This window comes from Peromyscus eremicus, chromosome 6, assembly GCF_949786415.1.
Source record: "Peromyscus eremicus chromosome 6, PerEre_H2_v1, whole genome shotgun sequence".
NCBI lineage: Eukaryota > Metazoa > Chordata > Mammalia > Rodentia > Cricetidae > Peromyscus > Peromyscus eremicus.
Genome location: NC_081421.1, coordinates 64006553 through 64025620, shown reverse-complemented (window position 1 = coordinate 64025620; position 19068 = coordinate 64006553). Strand labels below are relative to the sequence as shown.

General features: G+C 51.8%; 2 protein-coding genes across 4 annotated transcripts in view; one reads left to right on the top strand and one right to left on the bottom strand.

Annotated features, from left to right (window-relative positions):
* Positions 1-2842: 2842 nt before the first annotated feature.
* On the top strand, positions 2843-10486 carry Chrnb2 (cholinergic receptor nicotinic beta 2 subunit). The gene is made up of 6 exons (XM_059264808.1): positions 2843-2906; positions 3902-4047; positions 4224-4268; positions 4791-4900; positions 5663-6635; positions 10138-10486. Exons 1-6 carry the CDS (start codon positions 2843-2845, stop codon positions 10306-10308), a joined length of 1509 nt encoding a protein of 502 aa, XP_059120791.1. The 3' UTR covers positions 10309-10486.
* A 5862-nt stretch (positions 10487-16348) lies between these two features.
* Positions 16349-19068, bottom strand: part of Adar (adenosine deaminase RNA specific) — a 39082-nt gene continuing 36362 nt past the window's right edge. For all 3 annotated transcript variants that reach the window (XM_059265691.1, XM_059265689.1, XM_059265690.1), the window contains exons 12-15: positions 17850-18032; positions 17297-17409; positions 16889-17016; positions 16349-16736 (exon numbers count right to left, since the gene is read on the bottom strand). In XM_059265691.1, coding sequence (XP_059121674.1) covers positions 16490-16736; positions 16889-17016; positions 17297-17409; positions 17850-18032 — 671 coding nt within the window. In that variant the 3' untranslated portion in view covers positions 16349-16489. The remainder of the gene's footprint in view (positions 16737-16888; positions 17017-17296; positions 17410-17849; positions 18033-19068) is intronic.

The following is a 19068-nucleotide window of genomic DNA, read 5'->3' as shown; positions in this document are numbered from 1 at the left end:
CTCTGTGTGAATGTTATACCTAAATAATTATAGATACATAGTTTTGCTAAGTGGTTGTCTCTTCCTTTAGAGGTTTGATTCTCAATCCTCTTTGTTTTGCTAATTTGTATTTTTTAAGTTGGTCTTTATGAACACAAGTATTACTCTGGCAACAAAATTATAAAATGTAAATCACTTTAAAGGAAATATATTAACTTTGATATTTTCAAAAGAAAATATTCCTTGTAATCCAGGGCACTAGAACTCTGCTTACTAACCCTGTTGTGTCAGGGTTGACATTTCTGTGTTTGTCCCAACCCTATATGGTTCTGTATCTCTCCTGTAACCTCTCTTTCCGGGGGAGGGTATAGAAGGCATGTGGGTACACATGAGGAGGGAGGCTGTCCCACTCTCCCCAGTCACTGGGTGGTTATCTCAGTGGACTCATCCTTACCAAGCTAGAAGTAAACTTGAAGCCAAAACTGAAGTTTTGAGAAGATAACTTGAAGACCAAGGTATACAGGCTACCTGGACTGGCAAGAGCAACCTCAGGCTTTAGACGAGGTGTATGCCCCCCCCCCAGCCTGTCATGTAGAAGGCAAGTGATCTAGAAGTCTGTCATCTAGAAGGCAATGAATGGTCCCCCAGATCTGTGATCTAAAAGGTGAGTGGCCTTCAGTCTGTCATCAAGAAAAGTGTAAGCACTCAAGAAAGTTTAGCAACAGAAGACATTGCCAGCCTTCCTCAACCATGCTGCACCCACTGGACATGCTGTCTCAGGAGTGTGGAACAGCTGTAAGCTAGCCTTGCCCTATGATTCATCTCCACTTTCATTTATGTCCTACCTAGTCCATGCAGGCTGTTGCCTTCCCTGTTCCCAGATTCCACAGTCCTCTGTGTCTTTCCTAGAGCAGTCATCACAATGGCTAGTAATCTACTGCCAGTGTGGTCTCTTTAATAACTGGAACTAAGTCTTTGATCATTGCCTCCTCAGCTCCAAACAATTCTGGGCTCACAGGACATACTCAATACATGTTGATCTAAATTGTTGAAGACAGATCTACCCTTGAGCCTTTCCCCAAGTGGTGTGACTGCACACTCTGCTTCTCTCTAGGCTTCACTTCTTGGTGTTCAGATCTCTTCCTGAAGAAATTATTACACATGCATAGACCCTGCACATGCCCTGCACCTGTGGCATAGATCTAAACCTACTTCCACATACACTATGGGTGCCCCCCCCCCCATCATCTTGCTGCTTCTCCTGTGCTTTGCTGCCTTTCCCTTTCAAACTCTTCCCCACCTTTTTCTTCCCATGCTGGGGACTGAATTGAAGGCTTTGCATACACTAGGTGAGCACTCTCACCAAGCTGCGTCACTAACCCTTGGACTCCCAAAATCTGAGCACTTGTTAATTAAGTTGCTTCTGCCTGCACTTATAGACAGGAATTTCCCATACACACTAAAATATGTCTGTCATGCAGTACCATTTTTCTGTTAAGCCTTCATCTTAAGCCAGGCCCTATGCTAGTTCATACTCTAGTTGGAAAGGCAGTGGCTGCTGTAGAAGGATATTCTAGAGTCTAACAAGGTACCTAACTCAATCCTTGGTCAGTCACAGCTTCCCCCAGGAACTGAAATTCCTGCAGACACTCAAGTTTAAGTAGAAGGTAGTTAGGGGTGATGGGGTGATAAAAGAGCTGGAGGGAACTATATGTTTAAAAGGCTAAGGGCTGGGAGGGGTTAAATATTCAAGGATCTTACAGACATTGCTAAAAGCTGAGTGTGGAGCTGAGGACAATGTGCCCAGATAAGATTAGGGAAGCAGGCATTGATGAAATGAAAGAAGCCTTGCTGTCTACCAAGTCTGCTTCAGACAGGAATCTTTTTGGTTGAAAGTGACCACTGATCCACTAAGAAAAAAGGGGTCCTTTATGGGCTGCATAGCTAAAAGTTCAGGGCTTTCAAGATCAAAGATGTCATTGAGTTTTGACTCCTCTCTCATCTCATCCTTTGTGTTAGCTTCATTCTTTCTCTGTGAAATGGTCCCCTGATCTCCACAGAACACAGAAGACAGCTGGAGTGGAAGGGACCATTGATACTGGCTGCTTATCCGTATGTCAGAACCTTCAAGGCTACCTTCTTTTCAGGAGGTCTAGACCTTTCTACCTTAGATTCCCCCCAAGGATGGCAGGATCTTGGCCTTATTGGAGCTTAGGGAGCAGAGAAAGGGACCGGTGAAAGGACTCTATTCCAAAACTCCAAAGCAATTTGCTTTTAAAACTAGTCAGCTCCCTGTTCCCTGCCTCTTTGTTCCTAACACGCGTATTCTCTGCGCATCCTTAGCTTTCCTGAAGAGCAGAATCATTAGTTTGGGTAAGAATATAAGGGAGGACAGGAACCCCAGAAACGCCCCCAACTCACTCCGCGTCCTAAGAGAGCCCTGACCTACTTGTCTCCCTCGCACTCGTGCTCCCCCCAGCCCTGCTCAAACCTCTCCAAGTCCTGCCCCAACTTCGGGGCATTTGAACTCGCCCACCGAGCAGTGGGTCGCTTTCTCCTCACGCATACCCCACCTAGGCAGGCCCAGCCAAAGAGCATCCCACCCAGGGACCACCTTTTTTTTCCTTGGGATCCCGCGCTTCCGCCTCCGGGGCGGAGACTCCTCCCCTCTCAGTCCCGGTTGCGTTCCCTGGAAGAGCAGCCCGGACGGTGAGAGGCCGGGTCCTCCTGGCGTTCCAGAAGCCGTTCAGCCCTGGAGGCCCTGAGCCCCACCCGGAAGCAGGCGGCTGCGCTGCTTCAGCACCACGGACAGCGCTCCGCCCGCCGCCCTAGTGTCAGCCAGGCAGCGCGCTATGCTGGCGGCATGGCCCGGCGCTCCAGCTCTATGGCGCTGCTGCTCAGCTTCGGCCTTCTCTGGCTGTGTTCAGGTAAGAACTGGCCGGCCAGGCTCCCCTGCCTCAGCTAGTGGCTCAGGACGCCAAGTTCTGTCACCCCTGCCAGGACAAAGGCGAAACGAGGGGTTCTCTAGAGGTGCAGGAGCCTGCTGGGGGATGGGGAGAGACTCCAGGGTCGGCAGGGAGCATCTGGAAGACCCAGGCGCAGGCGCAGGCGAGAGGCCACGGAGAGGTGGAAACCTGACCATTGCAGGGAAGAAGCAAGTGAGCACAAAGAGGAAGGAAGGAGAGGATCCTGGGATGACAAGAGGCTTGATAGCATTTGACTTTTTATGACCCCGGTTAACGCCTTCCTCCTGGCTCCCCAGTATTTCCCATCCTCCTCATTGGGGTCCTGATTTGGGTCACTCTACAGGGAAGGACAAGGCGGGAAGGGGAGACCAGTGACTTCCCATCTCTTGTAGGATGGGACAGGAGACTTGGAAGAGAGAAAATGCCAGACTGAGGGCGAGGGAGGCGCTCTGTGGGGTGCTCAGATGGTGTGCTTGTGGAGAGTCACAGAAGGGGAGGCATGAGGAGAGGGGCCAGCGCAATAGAACGAACTTTCCACACCTGCATGACAGCACAGGGGGTGGGTGCCTGCATCCCCAGATCAGGCAACCCGGGTATTCTGCTCCAAACCATGGAGGCAGAGACCTCAAGCAAGCCTCAGAGGCTTGTCCATCTGAGACCTTTTGGGGAAAACAAGTCCCAATTAATCTTTTCAGAGTGGGTGGTTAGTCTAGAGGTGTCTCTCTGGAGCTGTTTGGACTCGTGATATGGTCTCAGAGAGGGGCTTACCTATGAAAGTCAACCTGGGGCTTCTGTGGTCCCAAGGCATAATTGAACATTTTGCAATATCCTTAAGCACAGGGTTGTAAGAGGCTATGACTTCCAGGCTGAGCTAATTGATCTATTACCCCACTCCCTGGGTAGGTGGGCTTTTGTGAGCCCTTCTGTTTACCCACTTACTGCCTTGCCTTGCCCAGGGGTTTTGGGTACTGACACAGAGGAGCGGCTAGTGGAGCATCTCCTGGATCCCTCCCGCTACAACAAGCTGATCCGTCCAGCCACTAATGGCTCCGAGCTGGTCACTGTACAGCTCATGGTGTCACTGGCCCAGCTTATCAGTGTGGTGAGTGTGGGTCTCAAACTCTTTGTCCAGCTACAGAAGTCAGCCCAGCCAGAAAGGGTTAACATCTGAGTTTGCTCCTTTGGCGCTTCTGGGGTGGTGGTGGTGGGGACCTAGGAGGGTGGTGGAAGGTCTGAGGACTGGGGGGCCTTTTCAGCAGCTGCTCTGTTTCCCTGCAGCATGAGCGGGAGCAGATCATGACCACCAATGTCTGGCTGACCCAGGTCAGTGCTCTTTCCTACCCATACCCCCCCCCCCTCTTCATCTCCTTCAGAGAGGAGTCCTGAATAGTTGGATTTGAATCCTTGAGTGGGCCACTCACCAGCACTGTAATTAATTAATTTAGAATCTGGTCTCCCTGTGTAGCCCTGCCTGACCTAGAACTCACTATGTGGATCAGGGTGGTCTTGAACTCACAGAGATGTCTGCCTGTCTCTGCCTCACTAGTACTGAAATTAAAGGTATTCACTACCATACCTGCTTGACTCTGTGACTTTAAATGTTAAACGCTCCCAAGAGTCATTTTCACATCTGTAAAATGTAAAGTCTAATATCCTGGCTCAGATGTGCAAATTAAACAAAGAAGCATCATCACATGACCCATGTCTGGGCAGAGAAGTCACTGTGGAGAGAAGGCTGACTTTTTCAAGTTTTCCACAAGCCATGTGAGTTCTCTTGTCCCTTTCTTTGACTCTGGGCCCCTCTGGGGCTGGAGGTAGGTGTTGCTTTGCTCTCTCCCTTCCCAGGAGTGGGAAGATTATCGCCTCACCTGGAAGCCCGAGGACTTCGACAATATGAAGAAAGTCCGGCTCCCTTCCAAACACATCTGGCTCCCAGATGTGGTCCTATACAACAAGTAGGTGACCCTGGAGTGATAAGAAGGTTATGGAAGACCAGAGGTGTGCTTGGCAGAGGATGAAATCATGGGGTGGGGATGTAAGAGGCGTGTGCTGCTGTGAGAAGGAGACGTTTTTTCCCTGGCAGGTTGTAGACAGGCACTATCCACACAGACAGACCCAACTAGGGGGATGCAGCCTGAGCCCATGGTGACTTGGACCTTGACCAGCCCCTTCCAGCTACTTAGATTGCCAGTATTTGGAACTGGGGTAGGGAGAGGGAAGATTGACAGTTGTCAATGCCTAACTTGATTCAAGAATGGGCACTTCTGGAAGCCTGGGTAGTGACAACGAACTTATGGGCCTTATTTCAGCTAGATTCTGTTCTGTTCCCTTCAATGAGTCTTCTTACCTTTACGGCACAAAACTCCCTTAACGATGGGACTGTGCCCATATCCCTTCATTGCTTGGAACTCCTTGCTCTGGCCTCTCTGGCTTCCCCCACCTCTACCCTCATAAGGACTAGTCAGTTTACACAATGTGGGACAAGTAGCAGATGCATCCCACCCCCGACCACTCTCTTCTACCACCGAAGGGATATACATGAGTCCTGAATAGGACACCTGTTCTTACCACCAGCCCATGCATATCCCCACCCCCAGCTCCATTCTTGCACAATATCTTTGTATGAGATGGTCATTCACAGCCTGGGTCCTCCTTGCTGGGTTGATGAGTGGGATGGAGACCCTCAAGCCAGGGCTGACTGCCCCATTCCTTGGCAGTGCTGACGGCATGTACGAGGTATCCTTCTATTCCAATGCGGTGGTCTCCTACGATGGCAGCATCTTTTGGCTACCGCCTGCCATCTACAAGAGTGCATGCAAGATTGAGGTGAAGCACTTCCCCTTTGACCAGCAGAATTGCACCATGAAGTTCCGCTCGTGGACCTATGACCGCACGGAGATCGACCTGGTGCTCAAAAGTGATGTGGCCAGCCTGGACGACTTCACACCCAGTGGGGAGTGGGACATCATCGCGCTGCCAGGCCGGCGCAACGAGAACCCAGATGATTCCACCTACGTGGACATCACCTATGACTTCATCATTCGGCGCAAGCCACTCTTCTACACTATCAACCTCATCATCCCCTGCGTTCTCATCACCTCGCTGGCCATCCTGGTCTTCTACTTGCCCTCGGACTGCGGGGAGAAGATGACACTTTGCATCTCTGTGCTGTTAGCGCTTACGGTATTCCTGCTGCTCATCTCCAAGATTGTGCCTCCCACCTCCCTTGACGTACCGCTGGTGGGAAAGTACCTCATGTTCACCATGGTGCTAGTCACCTTCTCCATTGTCACTAGCGTGTGTGTGCTCAACGTGCACCACCGCTCGCCCACCACGCACACCATGGCTCCCTGGGTCAAAGTGGTCTTCCTGGAGAAGCTGCCCACCCTGCTCTTCCTGCAGCAGCCCCGCCACCGCTGTGCACGGCAGCGCCTGCGCCTGCGGAGGCGCCAGCGGGAGCGCGAGGGCGCAGGCGCGCTCTTCTTCCGTGAGGGCCCTGCAGCTGACCCATGCACCTGCTTTGTCAACCCTGCATCAGTGCAGGGCTTGACTGGAGCCTTCAGGGCTGAGCCCGCGTCTGCAGCTGGTCCGGGGCGCTCGGTGGGGCCTTGCAGCTGCGGCCTCAGGGAGGCAGTGGACGGCGTACGCTTCATTGCAGACCATATGCGAAGTGAGGATGACGACCAGAGTGTGAGTATGGAGTGTGAGCTAGGCATCCTAGGAGCCCCTGTGTGTGGGGAGTAGGTACTGCTTAGAGTCTCAAAGCAAGGGTACAGGGGAGAGGCAACATGAGTGAGGTGGACTCTCGGGGTAGGCTAGCAGGTTGACTTGCCTACTTTGGAGTCTGTACCAGATGGATGACCTTGCGGTTCCTGCGAGGAATAGAACTCAGGATGTGAGATGCATGCGCTCAGACATCTTCAGTGTGAGGGAGGTAGCCAGGAACGTTATGGCAGGGAGAAGTTCTTTTGGGTTTGAGGGTGTCACCGAGATTTTCCCTGTAGCTCACATGACCACATCCAAGTTGTTAATGTGTTGCTCTTAGTGCAAATGGAGGTGAGTCCTTGTGGGCCACAGAGCAGGCAAAATTGAGGACATTAACGACGACAGTCAGGCAAAGGGAAGTTTAGAGGTTTCATGGGGTTGATTCCAGTGGAGAGAGCAGAATTTAAAAATCAATATCCCACTTCTACTGTCCTGGGCCTTGAAAAGAGTCTAATGAAATATTTATAGAGACGGTGTGGGTAGAGGCCCGGGCTCCTTAGAGTCATCTCACCCTCTTTCTGCACATCCGGCTTCCGGTTGTTTTTTCCCCCCAGTCTTCCCAGAAGGAAATTCCTTGAGACTAATTCAGGAGTTGGGGGAAGGTGTGATGGGTTAACATCCTGCCCCCCATTTTGGGTGCCATCTGGCCTTCCCTGAGATCAGCGTTCAGGTACCTGGTTGGTTCTAGGCTAAGGCTCAGCTGTTACTATAGTGACCAGCAAGGTTTCCTCTGGGACTCTGCCATTCCTGCTGGGGAAGGAGAAAGGGCAGGCACTGTGGTTTTGGGTGGGAGCTGGGTTCAGACATCTTTTCCTCTGGACAGCAGGAAAGCATGAGACAGGGAGCATTTCATAGCTCAGAGGAAGGCAGAGGGGCCGAGATTGGAGAGGAGGCCGCTGAGGCTAACTGGGAGACACTAGGGTGCAGGGCTCAGCTGCTGCTACATCACCGGCCTCCACCCCTTCTGTAGTCCATCATCTAGCCTACATTTCAAGCCAGGTGCTGAGGGTGCAGTGACCTACTTGGATGCCTCAGAGGGATCGAGTGCTTGATCTACACCCCCACCCTGACTCTTACTTGCCCCTAGTCTCTCCATCTTGTAGTAAGTGGCATCACCATGGGCTAAGTGGTTCACACTGAAGCCTGGGGGACCCTTGACTCTTCTCTCTCTCTCTCTCTCTCTCTCTCTCTCTCTCTCTCTCTCTCTCTCTCTCCATCATTGCAGTGATCAAAAGTCTTGTCCTCTGAGCACCACCACCTCTAAAATGATCCCCGCTCTACCCTAACACCCCGGTCCTTGGACTGCCTTCGACTTCAGCTCTTGTGTGGACCGGGGGAGACTATCCTAATTGCCTGCCTAGTTCAGCTCTCTACGCTGCAGTTAAATAACCCACACTCCTCCTCGGCTCCTGACACTGCCCTTTGCCTGGGTCACTGGCTTTTCACTCAGTTGTCTCAAGCAAGCCAAGCTCTCTCTCGCCCCCGAGCCTTTGCATCTGGGTTCCTCCATCTGGAACAACCTTTGTATTTGTTACTTTCTCATTGCTATGGTGAAATGTCAGACAAAAGCAGCTTCAGGGAAGCAAGGTTCACTTTGGCTTACAGGCTGAGGTTCCAGCCCAAGGCAGGGAAGGTAGGAGCAGGAGCATGGAGCAGCTGGTCCCGCTGCACCCGCAGCCGGGAAGCAGGGAGAGCTGAACTCTGATGCTCAATTAATCCTTTTCTCTTTTGTTCTTTTTTTTCTGTCTGGGACCCTAACCCGTGGAATAGTGCTGCCTGCCTCAATTAATCTAATCTAGAAAACTTCCCATAGACTTGCCCAGGTCTGTTTCCATGGCGACTCGAAATCTCATCAAGCTGATATTAAACCTTCTTTTTCCTAAAGACAAAAACCTATTAGTTATTAATTTTTGCTCTTAAGAGCAAACCTATCTATAATCTTTTATCGCAAACACTTCAGTGTGTCTCTCCTTAAGAACAGGGATCCTCTTGCATGACTCAGCTTCAGGGCTGGTGCTGTGGCTCAGTGGTAGAGTTCACGGTTAGCATGTGAGTTCCCACTGCAACCAACAACCGACAAGATAACCATGCCCGGGTTCAAAGATCGAATTCTGGAGACAGCATCAACACCTTTACTACTGTAAAGAGCACACTCAGGCTCTTCCAGTTGTCCTGGTAACCCCTTTTTTAGGGTCACTGTCCTTAGCCCTAAGACCCTGAGTTGCATTTATTTCCCAAGCCTCATTAGTGTCCCTCAGATTTGCCTTTCACGGGATAAACAGTTTAGAGGGGACCAGCCAGGTGAGTAGGGCTCTGCTGGCTTTGCTGGACCATGTCAAGGTCAGTGTGACTTTGAAACAGGGCTTCCCTCATGCCCATGGGATCTTGCTCTAAGTACCATCTCCTGGAAGAGGCGTTTCCAGGCCACACTCCGCTCCTGTCTTTCTTCTGTTTGTCCATCCTAGTCTTCCATTCCCTCTCAGTAAATAATCTTTTCTGTATTGTCTCTGGCTCCCTGAGGAGACTGAAAACCACAGGGCTGTTTATTTTCCTCGGTTGTGGCCCAGTGCCTCGCAGGATGCTAGGTCTGTGGCAGGCCCAACTGTGACTTCAATGAGTGACTGGCTGCCAGCTACATGAAGGTGCACAGCTGCCTTCTCCCCATCTCGTGAGCTGGCTGGGCCCCAGAGGGACACGTGCAAAGGCCAGACTCAGGCTAGAAGAAAGGCTGCCTCTTCCTGGGACCCTGTAGTTGGTTCTTAAGCCCCATGCATTATTAGCTTTCTGACTGATTTTTTTTCCTACCTGGGCTCCATTCACACCCTCTGGGCCTCTGTGCAGGAGGGATGCTGTTGGATGGGGTTCCCCAAGCTATCATGGAAGTAGAGCTTCAGGGGCAGCTGCTCCCAGTTACTGAGCACTGTCCCAGATGCTATCAGGGTCCTCTGAAGTAGGAGTTTGCAGTTTGGTGGAGGGCCAGACATATGATGCACTATGGCATAGTCTCAACGATATGATGGCAATATATAACCCAGTGCCAAGGAAACAAAAGGACCAGGGAAGCCTTCATAAAGATTATACTTGATTAGGGCTTTGAAATATGTGTAGGAGTTTGCCAGGTTTTTTTGTTTTGTTTGTTTTTTAAAGGAAGTGAGAGAACTAAGACATATTGGAGTTTTTACTAAGTCTGGATTTTGGAGTGTGGGAGGCAATAGGAAATAGGCTCCTGTTTGTTCCGGGTAGGTTCTGATGGGCCCTGGGGGCAGTGAGGGCACTAGAGGCTTTACAGCAGGCAAGATCAGGACTGTGAAAGGTTGTACTGGGTTTGCTGAGGGAGAGGGGTCGGGTGCTTGTGTGGCAGGGACTTTTCTATCCCATCCCACACTATGAGACTGATATCTGGGCCACTTACATTTCCTCCATCCAGGTGAGGGAGGACTGGAAATACGTTGCCATGGTGATCGACCGCCTGTTCCTCTGGATTTTTGTCTTTGTCTGTGTCTTCGGCACCATTGGCATGTTCCTTCAGCCTCTCTTCCAGAACTACACTGCCACTACCTTCCTCCACCCTGACCACTCAGCTCCCAGCTCCAAGTGAGGCCTCTTCTGCAGCTCCTCACCCTGTGACCCCTGGGGTTCAGTAGCACTGGGTGGAAGATGATCTGTCCCGCTCCACTGAAGCCCTGCTTCACACCTCCATTCACACATAGCCCTCCAGCCTGGAGGCTGGACCAGCTGCCTCCTGTGCAAGCCGTTCTCCTTCTCCTCCTGAGCTAATTCAGGCAGTAGTGTTAGTGGTGGGAGCCAAGGCTGGTAAGTAGAGGCCGGAGGTCTCAGAGCCATCCGCCTTGGGAAGGGTGCTGGAGAAGGGGCCAAGAAAGGGATCGTTTTCTATGGCTTCCAATCACGGGAGAAGAGGAGGTGGGAAGAGGGGCTCAGATCCTCCGGCCAGGCTGACAGTGACAACTGAGACAGGTGCAGAGGAGTGTGGCCAGTAATTGGCACCCACCCGCTTAAGTGGGCAGCAGCTGATCTGGGAGGACTTGCAGGTTTAGGGGCTCTTCCTGAGAGCTTCAGCTGGCCCCACAGTCTCCCGAGGAGCTTCAACTTAGTCCCACAGCCTGTGCTTTGGAGGGCTCCAGGGCCCAGTTCCAGGTTCCCTTCTGCCAGGGCAGAATTCTCTGCACTCCCAGATTTCCCTCTCCTTCTCTCACTTGGAAAGATAAGGTGTTAGGGGAACCTCTGAAGGTCACGAGCTAGGTGAGAGTTCTAGGCTCATACTCAGAACTCCTACAGTGCTGGATTCCAGGGGGAGCCATGTTACAGATCCGGAACAGGCCTGGAAGGTGAGCGAGCCCCTTCCTCCTTGCTCCAAGGCCACAGACTGCTTGAAGGACCTAAGTGAGAGACATCGGAACTGTGCCTCAGTGTACATCCCAGTTGTCAGATGGATTCAGGGGCATCTCTGCTTGGTGGCAAGAGGGACCTCCTATTACTAGAACAAGAAATTGCCTGTATTAGGCCTCCCCCCCCAAACTTCCAGCCCCAGAGAAAGCACCCCAACATCATAAACAGCACCCAGAGTTCTAAGTAGCATCTGGAAAGGTGTTGCCCCTCTGGAGAGCAGCACCAGTGCAGGCATTCCAGCCTCTTCGAGACCCCGCCAGCTGCTGCTCTGGCCACCCTTGACTTTCTACCTCCTGTGACTGGCTGTTGTCCCAATCAGTCACCAGCCAAGGCTGGAAAGGTCAATGAGCAGTTTGTCGGACTCCTGGCCATGTCCTGTTGAACATATCAGGCAAACAGTGCCCACCTTAGAACCTGCTCTCAGCATTTGAACCGTGAGGACAGAAATTGGCAGAACTGTGATGGGTGGGAAGGACCTGTGGGTGAAGGATCCTGGGGCAATGCTGCCCCCCCCCATTTTGGGTGAGGAAGACTACAGTGAGGGAGGGATGGTAGGAGGCTATTATGTGCCAGGGGAGTGTGAACCCTAAAGGATACTGGGAGGCTTTGGGGAAACTTGGCCCCTGTCATTTTGGGTCTTCTGTCTCTACCCTTGGTGAAGTTGGGAGGCTCCTTGCCTCCTCCATGGGGCTGACTCTGGAGAGAATCAGGTCCCTGGGACAGGGTGGCATGGGAGAGGCCATGAAGAAAGGAGCTGGGGATTCCCATCAGTGACCAAGTTCCAGTAAGCTGGCATCCACCTTTGTCTGGAAGATGGCCCACAGGCTCCCTGCCACTATGGAGACCTACAAGTCTGGAGTAGCTGGTGCCAAGAAGTGCGGAAGGCCGAAAGCAAACAGGACACAGAACCCTTCAGAAGGCTTTTTTTTGGGGGGGGGGAGATTACAGGGGAAGGGAAGGACTTCCTTGTAAGGAACAAGGACAATGGGGGACTGGCTGCTGTGCCTGTCCTCTGGGACTCTGCCTCTGACAGTCGTGCCTGAGGGACGCAAGCTCCCGAGAGATCAGGAGCAGCAGCAGAGCATGTCTTCAGAGGGCCTGGTAGCTGCTCCCTCCCTGCCTGTCACCATGGCCTTTGGGCAGGCGGGAGGCCTCCTAGGGAGGAAAGCAAAGGCCTTTGGAGTCTTCTCCGAATTGTTCTGCAAGCAGAGTGTCATAATTCTTATCACCCTCTGCTTCTAGGCAGAAGTGGCTGTGGAGCCCCACTTACATTGGCCAGCTTCCCACTCACCAAACCCAACTGGACAGAACAAGTGTCACTTTGTAATAATTGTCCCATCATGTCTGAGAAGTCTGTCAGTGTGTTGGTCACGTGCTTCCCAAAGGACTACAACTTTGGGGACCTGAGGACACCTTGCCCATCCGCCTTCAGTGCACTCATCTTTATGCCATCCTTGGCACGCCCGTCTCCACTCCTGGGACATTTGCAATGGTCCACATCCCTCTCCCTAAACTTACCCTCCACCCCCACCCCCTGTAGCTGGACTCATTCCTCTTAAAATTGTTTCCAAATATGTCTGTTACTTGGTTCTGTTTTTGGGGAAGGGAGCTAACCCTTCCGGACCAGATTGGCAGATACGGAAGGGGAGAATGCAGGGGAACCCCCACTCAAGGAAGGGGAAGGCATTTATTTCAAAAGAGAAGGTGAGTGGCAGCACAAGCTGCCCTCCTCATCTGCTCCATTGATCAGATGCAAAGGAAATGGCCAGGAGGCTGGGCCTTCCTCTCCAGCTCACGCTCTAAGAAACCCAGGTGTCAGCTGGCAGACTCCTACAGCTCAGGCTTGAGCCACGCCCAAATGCTGGGATCAGAGTGAAACTGTGGGTGAGCCTCTCTAGGCCTTCACCTTAGGCTTTAAGAAAACCGTCTATCTTCAAATTTGGGGGCCAGGGATCCACTTATATGTGCCAAACAGCACTCTACCCTGAGCAACACTTCTAGCCCACAAAGCTGGTTACGTCCTCAGAGACAGGAATACTCCATTTCCTCGCACGCAGGCCCAGTGGCTGCCTGAGGACAGAGGAATTTGAGACTCCAGGACAGCAGGCGCTGTCACCTTGAACTGCCTTTAGAACTGCTGTTCCCTGAGGACCGCATTTAAGCAAGTGGTGAACGATACCACATAAAGTCCTGGTCTTAAGGTTGTGCCCCAAAACGTGTTGCTGGCTCTTCTGACCTCAGTTGTCCCATCTGTCTAAAACATGAGGAAGGAGCTGTCACTCAATGTCCTCAGGTATGGCATTACTATTGAAAGGCCAAAGATGGGTCTTCCAGGAATTCTGAAGTAAGTTACTATGTAGGAAGAGATGAGTTTCCTGGAAATTGAAGAGGGAGACTTTGGCAGCCATCCACAAAGGTAAAAGATGTGCTCGAAGGAGGTTGGGGATTTAGCTCAGTGGTAGAGCGCTTGCCTAGCAAGCACAAGGCCCTGGGTTCAGTCCTCAGCTCCGGAAAAAAAAAAAAAAAAAAAAGAAAAAAAAAGAAAGGCTAAAGATTGAAACTATAATACCTGCACAGGTTCCATAATGGCCATTAAAAAAAAAAATATGTGCTCAAACCCATCCTGCTTCCCAGCTGTGACTCCCTTCCAAATGGCACAGTACAGGCTGAACGCTTGTGGGGAGGAAAACCCGGGTGAGGCCGGCACGAACAGTGGTTTGTGATAGTTCCCGGTGCCGTCTCTTCATTTGGGGCTCTGAAGTCCTATATGCACCCCTGTGAACAGGGAAGAGATGGTGGGTTCGGATGGGGAGGGGTGGGGTGAAGCAGGGCACAGTGCTGAGGACGCAGCTGGAGCCCAACCCGACACGCCACCTTCCCACCCAGTCAGACTGTCGGAGCAGTGGGGACCCCGAAAGAGCTGTGGCCACACTCTGTCCCCACTCTCACCTCCCCCAAGCAACCAAGACATGAAACTTTCTAACAGTCCTGTTGCTTCTGTGTTTTTATTTCTGAGGAATGTATACTGTCATTTGTTAAGGGACACAAGAAGGGGCTGCATCCATCACAGCGCCAAGGGCTCTTCCCCACTCCGCTCTTGGGGGTCACTGTCAAAACCCCAAGGCCAACAAAAATCCCTTCGACTTGAGTACAGGAAATAGTTTCAAGCATTGACAATTCTTACACGTGATTATTCAAAGAATGCAAGACAGCCACAGTTCAGACAAATCAACTACAGAAATTATTAGAAACGGTGTGGAAGGAAGGCCCTGCTTCTTAAAATAATGATCACAAAAAAGGGAGAAACATGGCGGAAGCTCTGCCCCTCTGCCCAGTGGGGCCTGGAGGCAGGGTGTGGGTGCCAGTGATTCACTTCAGCAGGCCCACAGAATGGAGGGATGCTTTGTTCTCCTCCATCTGCAGAGAAACCCAGATCCAAACGTTTGCTAGGCAGGATCTCGAGGGTAAGAGAGGGCTCTGGTCTGGAGAGCCCAGTGTGCCTGGTTGAGGAGGAGGCCTGCTGAATCAGCTCTGCTGAATGACTACTCAGGAAGGACCAGGGGGCCAAAGCAATCAACGGAAAGAAGTCCCTGACCTGCCCAGGCCCAGAAGCCACAATGGCTCTGCTTCAGATGCAGGTGCCAGAATGTAACATGCCTCCGGCTGACTCCACAGACATGGTGCTACTTTCCAAATCTGCAGGCAGACCCTCACTACCTCAGACACTAGCAGTTCCATAGGATAATGTGATGTTGTGCAAAGACATCCCCAGTGTATTGTTAAGACATAGGTTCTTGTGTTGGTCAGGTTGGATCACAGGTTGAGGAGACAGTAGCCATTAGAATCGAAGTGCAAATATGGTATGGTTGCTGTTGGCAGTGGGCCAGGGGGTGGGAGAGCCAGGCAGCACGGGGGGTGGGGGGTGGGGTGGGGTGGGGTGGGGTGAGCGAGGGAGTGCAGGAAACCACTGACACAGCTATTCCCAGAGGGAGCCACACCATTCAGAGGAAAGGTGTGGGCTTGGTCCTATGGGGCAGAATGGAGCAGGGTCTAGCTGTCTGCTTGACTTGTGCTAGTGGCCGACTCTATGCAGAGGCTAAGGTTCCTACGTACCCACAATTCAATGTTAGGGGGAGGCGGAGTTGGAGGAGCTCACCCCAGAGCGGAAGGCTAGCCTGCCCTGTCACCTACAACACTGCCCTACACATATATCAAGATTTCCAAAGGGGTGGGGCAGGCCAGGAGAGCGCAGTGCCTTGTGCCCGGCCCGTGAACCAGCCTCTGAAGCCACCTGGTAAAATGAAAGTACATTCACTAATGGAAAAATATATTTGTATCTCAAGTCTGTAATGCAGTCCAGAATCAACACCTCTGGCCTTTTAGAAATATGAATTTTACACAAGGCTTTGTCAACTTCTGCTGCTAACAGCGCCGAAGAGGAGTCCCAATGGACAGTGACCTCGCCATCATGATGCTTAGCATTTACTCTTGTTCAGTCTGCACAGAGGATCTACCCTCCATGACTTGTCCTCAGCTTCTCACAAATAGCTGGGGTCTGTGGCCCCACACCCCACATGGACAGAGCCAGATTCTGGGAATGCTTTCTGGAAGGGCAGAGTGTGGCTACATTCCAAGGAATGTTGGTGCACCCTGATCCGTGCTCTGTGGGTCCCCTGGGGCACCTTCTCCAGTCCCACATCTGGTTCTCAACTTCCCTGCTGCCCGGGCAGGGCAGTTCCTTGGCTGGCCAGCACGGCCTGTTATTGGGCAGGGTTTGCCTGTCCCAACCACATTCCCATTGCCCTGCGACCCCTGAGCAGTTCTCAACTCCTGCCCATGTAAACATTTCACCAACCCTTTATGTTCACCTCTTCACCCTCTGGGGTGGGGAAGGAGAAACCTCACCACAGGAAGGAATCGTAGAAGGGAGGATCAGGGGCTACAGATCTACAGAGGTGAGATGGTTAGTCCCCTGACGTGACTCACAGAGAATTGACGATGACATGATCAAATCCACAAGAGGTCAGTGTGGCAATGGAAAAGGAGATGAAAAACCTCCACAAAACTAAACTCCAAGGGACAGGCTGCAGGGATCAGGGACTGGCTATGCTACACATGGAATGGAAAGTGCCCCCCTTCCTTTAATCTGACTCTTGGCTTGGGAAGTGGAGGGGCTTGACCAGACCCCACCTTGAAATCCCAAAGCAAGCAGGATAAATAGGAACCAAAGGTCTTGGTACCATCTATTATGGTTCCTCCATTAAAAAGAGGGGGTTGGGGAGGGGTTTAAAAAAAAAGCCCCCAAACTCTGGCCCAATGTGATGAGGAATGTCATGAACTCCCTCTGACCCCATGAGAAGCACGCCCCAGTGTCAGTCATTGGGTACTGGACAGAGATAAAAGTTCTTTTCCTCCTGGGGTTTGCTGATCCAATTCCCGTAGCCCATGTCCCGCAGGCTCTTCTTGAAGTAGTTCTTGGCTAACTCGTAGTCACGGGCAGCTTTCTTGGCCTCACCGTAGGAGAGCTGCAGTAGATCTCTGCGGGCACGGAAGGAGCAGAGCTTCTTAAACTGAAGGAAAATGTTCTTCTTGGACACCCGAGACAACTCCTTTCCTGGTCTAGGGAAACAGAGGCACTGGTTACTCATCTGGAAGCAGGTGAGGTGAGGTCTAAGGTGTGAATTTTGCAGAAGGTGGACACCCCTTAACTCTGGAGACGAGTCTGGCAGCAAGCCTGGCTGGGCCTCTCCTGTGCCATCCCACCTCCTTACCCATCCACAGTGCCTCTGGTGCCATCCAGGATCTCTAGGTCGTAGCCATCGGCCAAACACCAGTTGACGCTTGTCTCCTTGGTCTTTCCGGATTGCCTTTTGGAATCATACACACTGACTCGGCCAACCTAGGAACCCATGAGAGAGATGGAAGAAAGGGAACCCTTTCAGAGCAAAAGTCTGGGAGCAGGGATGAAGACTTGTGGGTAAGGAGTACGAGACCCTGATCACTCCCCTTGAGAGCTGCATTAACTTCACCACGGTTCAGATTTACTTCAGACTGAGAGTTTAAGCCCAGACACCCAAAGGGAGGAAGGGACAGCTTGCTCTTGGGACCCCTTTTCCACAGTGCAGTTTTGGAGGAGGAGGAGGTGTGTGTCAAGAGCAAACAGAATGGGGTCAGAGCACCTTGGGGTGGTTGACAATAAAGGGGTAGCGCAGTCCGTCCTCAAATGCCTTCCCATCTCTGGTCACGCGGCAGCAAATAGCACGGGTCAGATGCCCTTGGCTGAAAAGGTAACCTGGGTGAGAACAAAAGCAAGTTTGCGCTTGGGTCTGCACAAATGCTACCCAGAGGCAGAGGCACACAAGGAGCTGGAAGATGAGAAACAGTCATCAGGATGGGGAAATAGCTTCTTTGATGTGAAGCACCTGACTGTGGCCACACAAGACACACGGGACATCTAATACCTACACACAAAATACAAGGATCTAAGGCAGAGGACTGAGAGAAGATGACAAGGAGGCTCTAAGAGGCTTCACTGCATCCCGAGACCCAGTCCGGCATGGCTTTCCTCAATCTGCTGCCCATGCCCACCTTCCCTGCCACAGCAGACTGGGCACTTGGACCCTGTTCCTACTTGGGAAGGGAGGAACAGGAATACAGGACAACATGGCCTATAGGTTGCTGGGATCTGAGCCAAGGACAGGTGGGTTCCAGCTCTCAAAGTAAGTCCCTCACCTAGTGTTACAGATTTCAGGTACACAGGCTGTAGGAAGTGAGTCAACAGTGCCCCTTGCAGGCCCAGCACGTTCCAGCGTAGAATTTTGTCACTACAGGACATGGTACGGAGTCTTTCCCCAAGCCGGATGCCATCCCACGTGGGTACAATGTCACTGGACTCCACAGGAATTGTGCCTTCCCCTGCATCAAAGACTTGAGTTGGACCGACGAAGGCCACTGGACCAAACCACATCCCGGGCACACTATGTGCACTCCTGAGGTACAGGCCATTGACTGCACGTATTTTACAGCACCTACTATGTGCCCCATAGGTGTGCACTGCGAGGTTGGGGTCTGCATATCGGAATTCAAGTCTCTGTGCTATAGCACAGCAGACAGGTTAGCAACCGGGCCACCTCCCAAACCTTGGGGTTTTTTTTGAGACAGTTTTGCTGTATACCCCAAGCACAAACGTTTGATCCTCCAGCTTTAGCCTCTCAAGTCTAGGAGTGTGCTGCATGCCCGGCTGGTTTGGTATTGTTTCAGAACAGCTGTATGGAGCTACAATTCATATGCCACACCACGCAATCCACCCACTTAAAACACACAAGTGTTTTCACACCTGTTCTGTCATTACAATCAGTTGTTGAGCATCATGTCACCTTACAAAGAAGCCTTTTACACCAGCAAGTCCCTTGCCTGGCAACTCCCAGCTCCTGATCTGTCTGTGGGCCTGTCTACTCTGCTCCTTTAGGACATGAAATCATATGACAAATATTCTTCTGTGACGTTTTTCAGCTAGCATGTTTTCAAGGTCTCAGGTCTTTATTCCTTTCTATGGCAGATACTATCCCATCGTACGGATAGATCACATTTTACTTAGCCATTTATCCGGGTGCGGGTACCCGTGTTCGATCCACTCTAGCCACTGGGACTGTTACCGTAAGCACGCCTGTTCATGTGTTTCTGTGGACAGACACCTCACTCCTTAGGTGAACCTCTGGGAGCAGAGCGTGGGTTGTATGGTGGCTGTGTTCACACTTCGGGGAAAGGACCTGATTACTGTCTGAGGACCATCTGGATGACAGTGAGGTGTGAAGGGATAGGAGCGATGTGAGGAGACACTGGCTGACAGAAGAGAGGACTCTGGAGGGCAGGGCAGAGCCTCAGCAGGAGCTCAGGACGCTGGCATCACACCTGTCAGCTCAGTGGACCCCGCCTCCCATCCATTCTCTTT

What these genes read in the sequence shown, in the direction of transcription:
- Chrnb2 (XM_059264808.1), top strand. Translation starts at nt 2,843, where the DNA reads ATGGCCCGGCGCTCCAGCTCTATGGCGCTGCTGCTCAGCTTCGGCCTT. An exon ending in GATGTGGTCCTATACAACAA is followed by an intron (nt 4,901 to 5,662) that starts GTAGGTGACCCT and finishes ATTCCTTGGCAG; the next exon opens with TGCTGACGGCATGTACGAGG. An exon ending in GTGAGGATGACGACCAGAGT is followed by an intron (nt 6,636 to 10,137) that starts GTGAGTATGGAG and finishes TCCTCCATCCAG; the next exon opens with GTGAGGGAGGACTGGAAATA.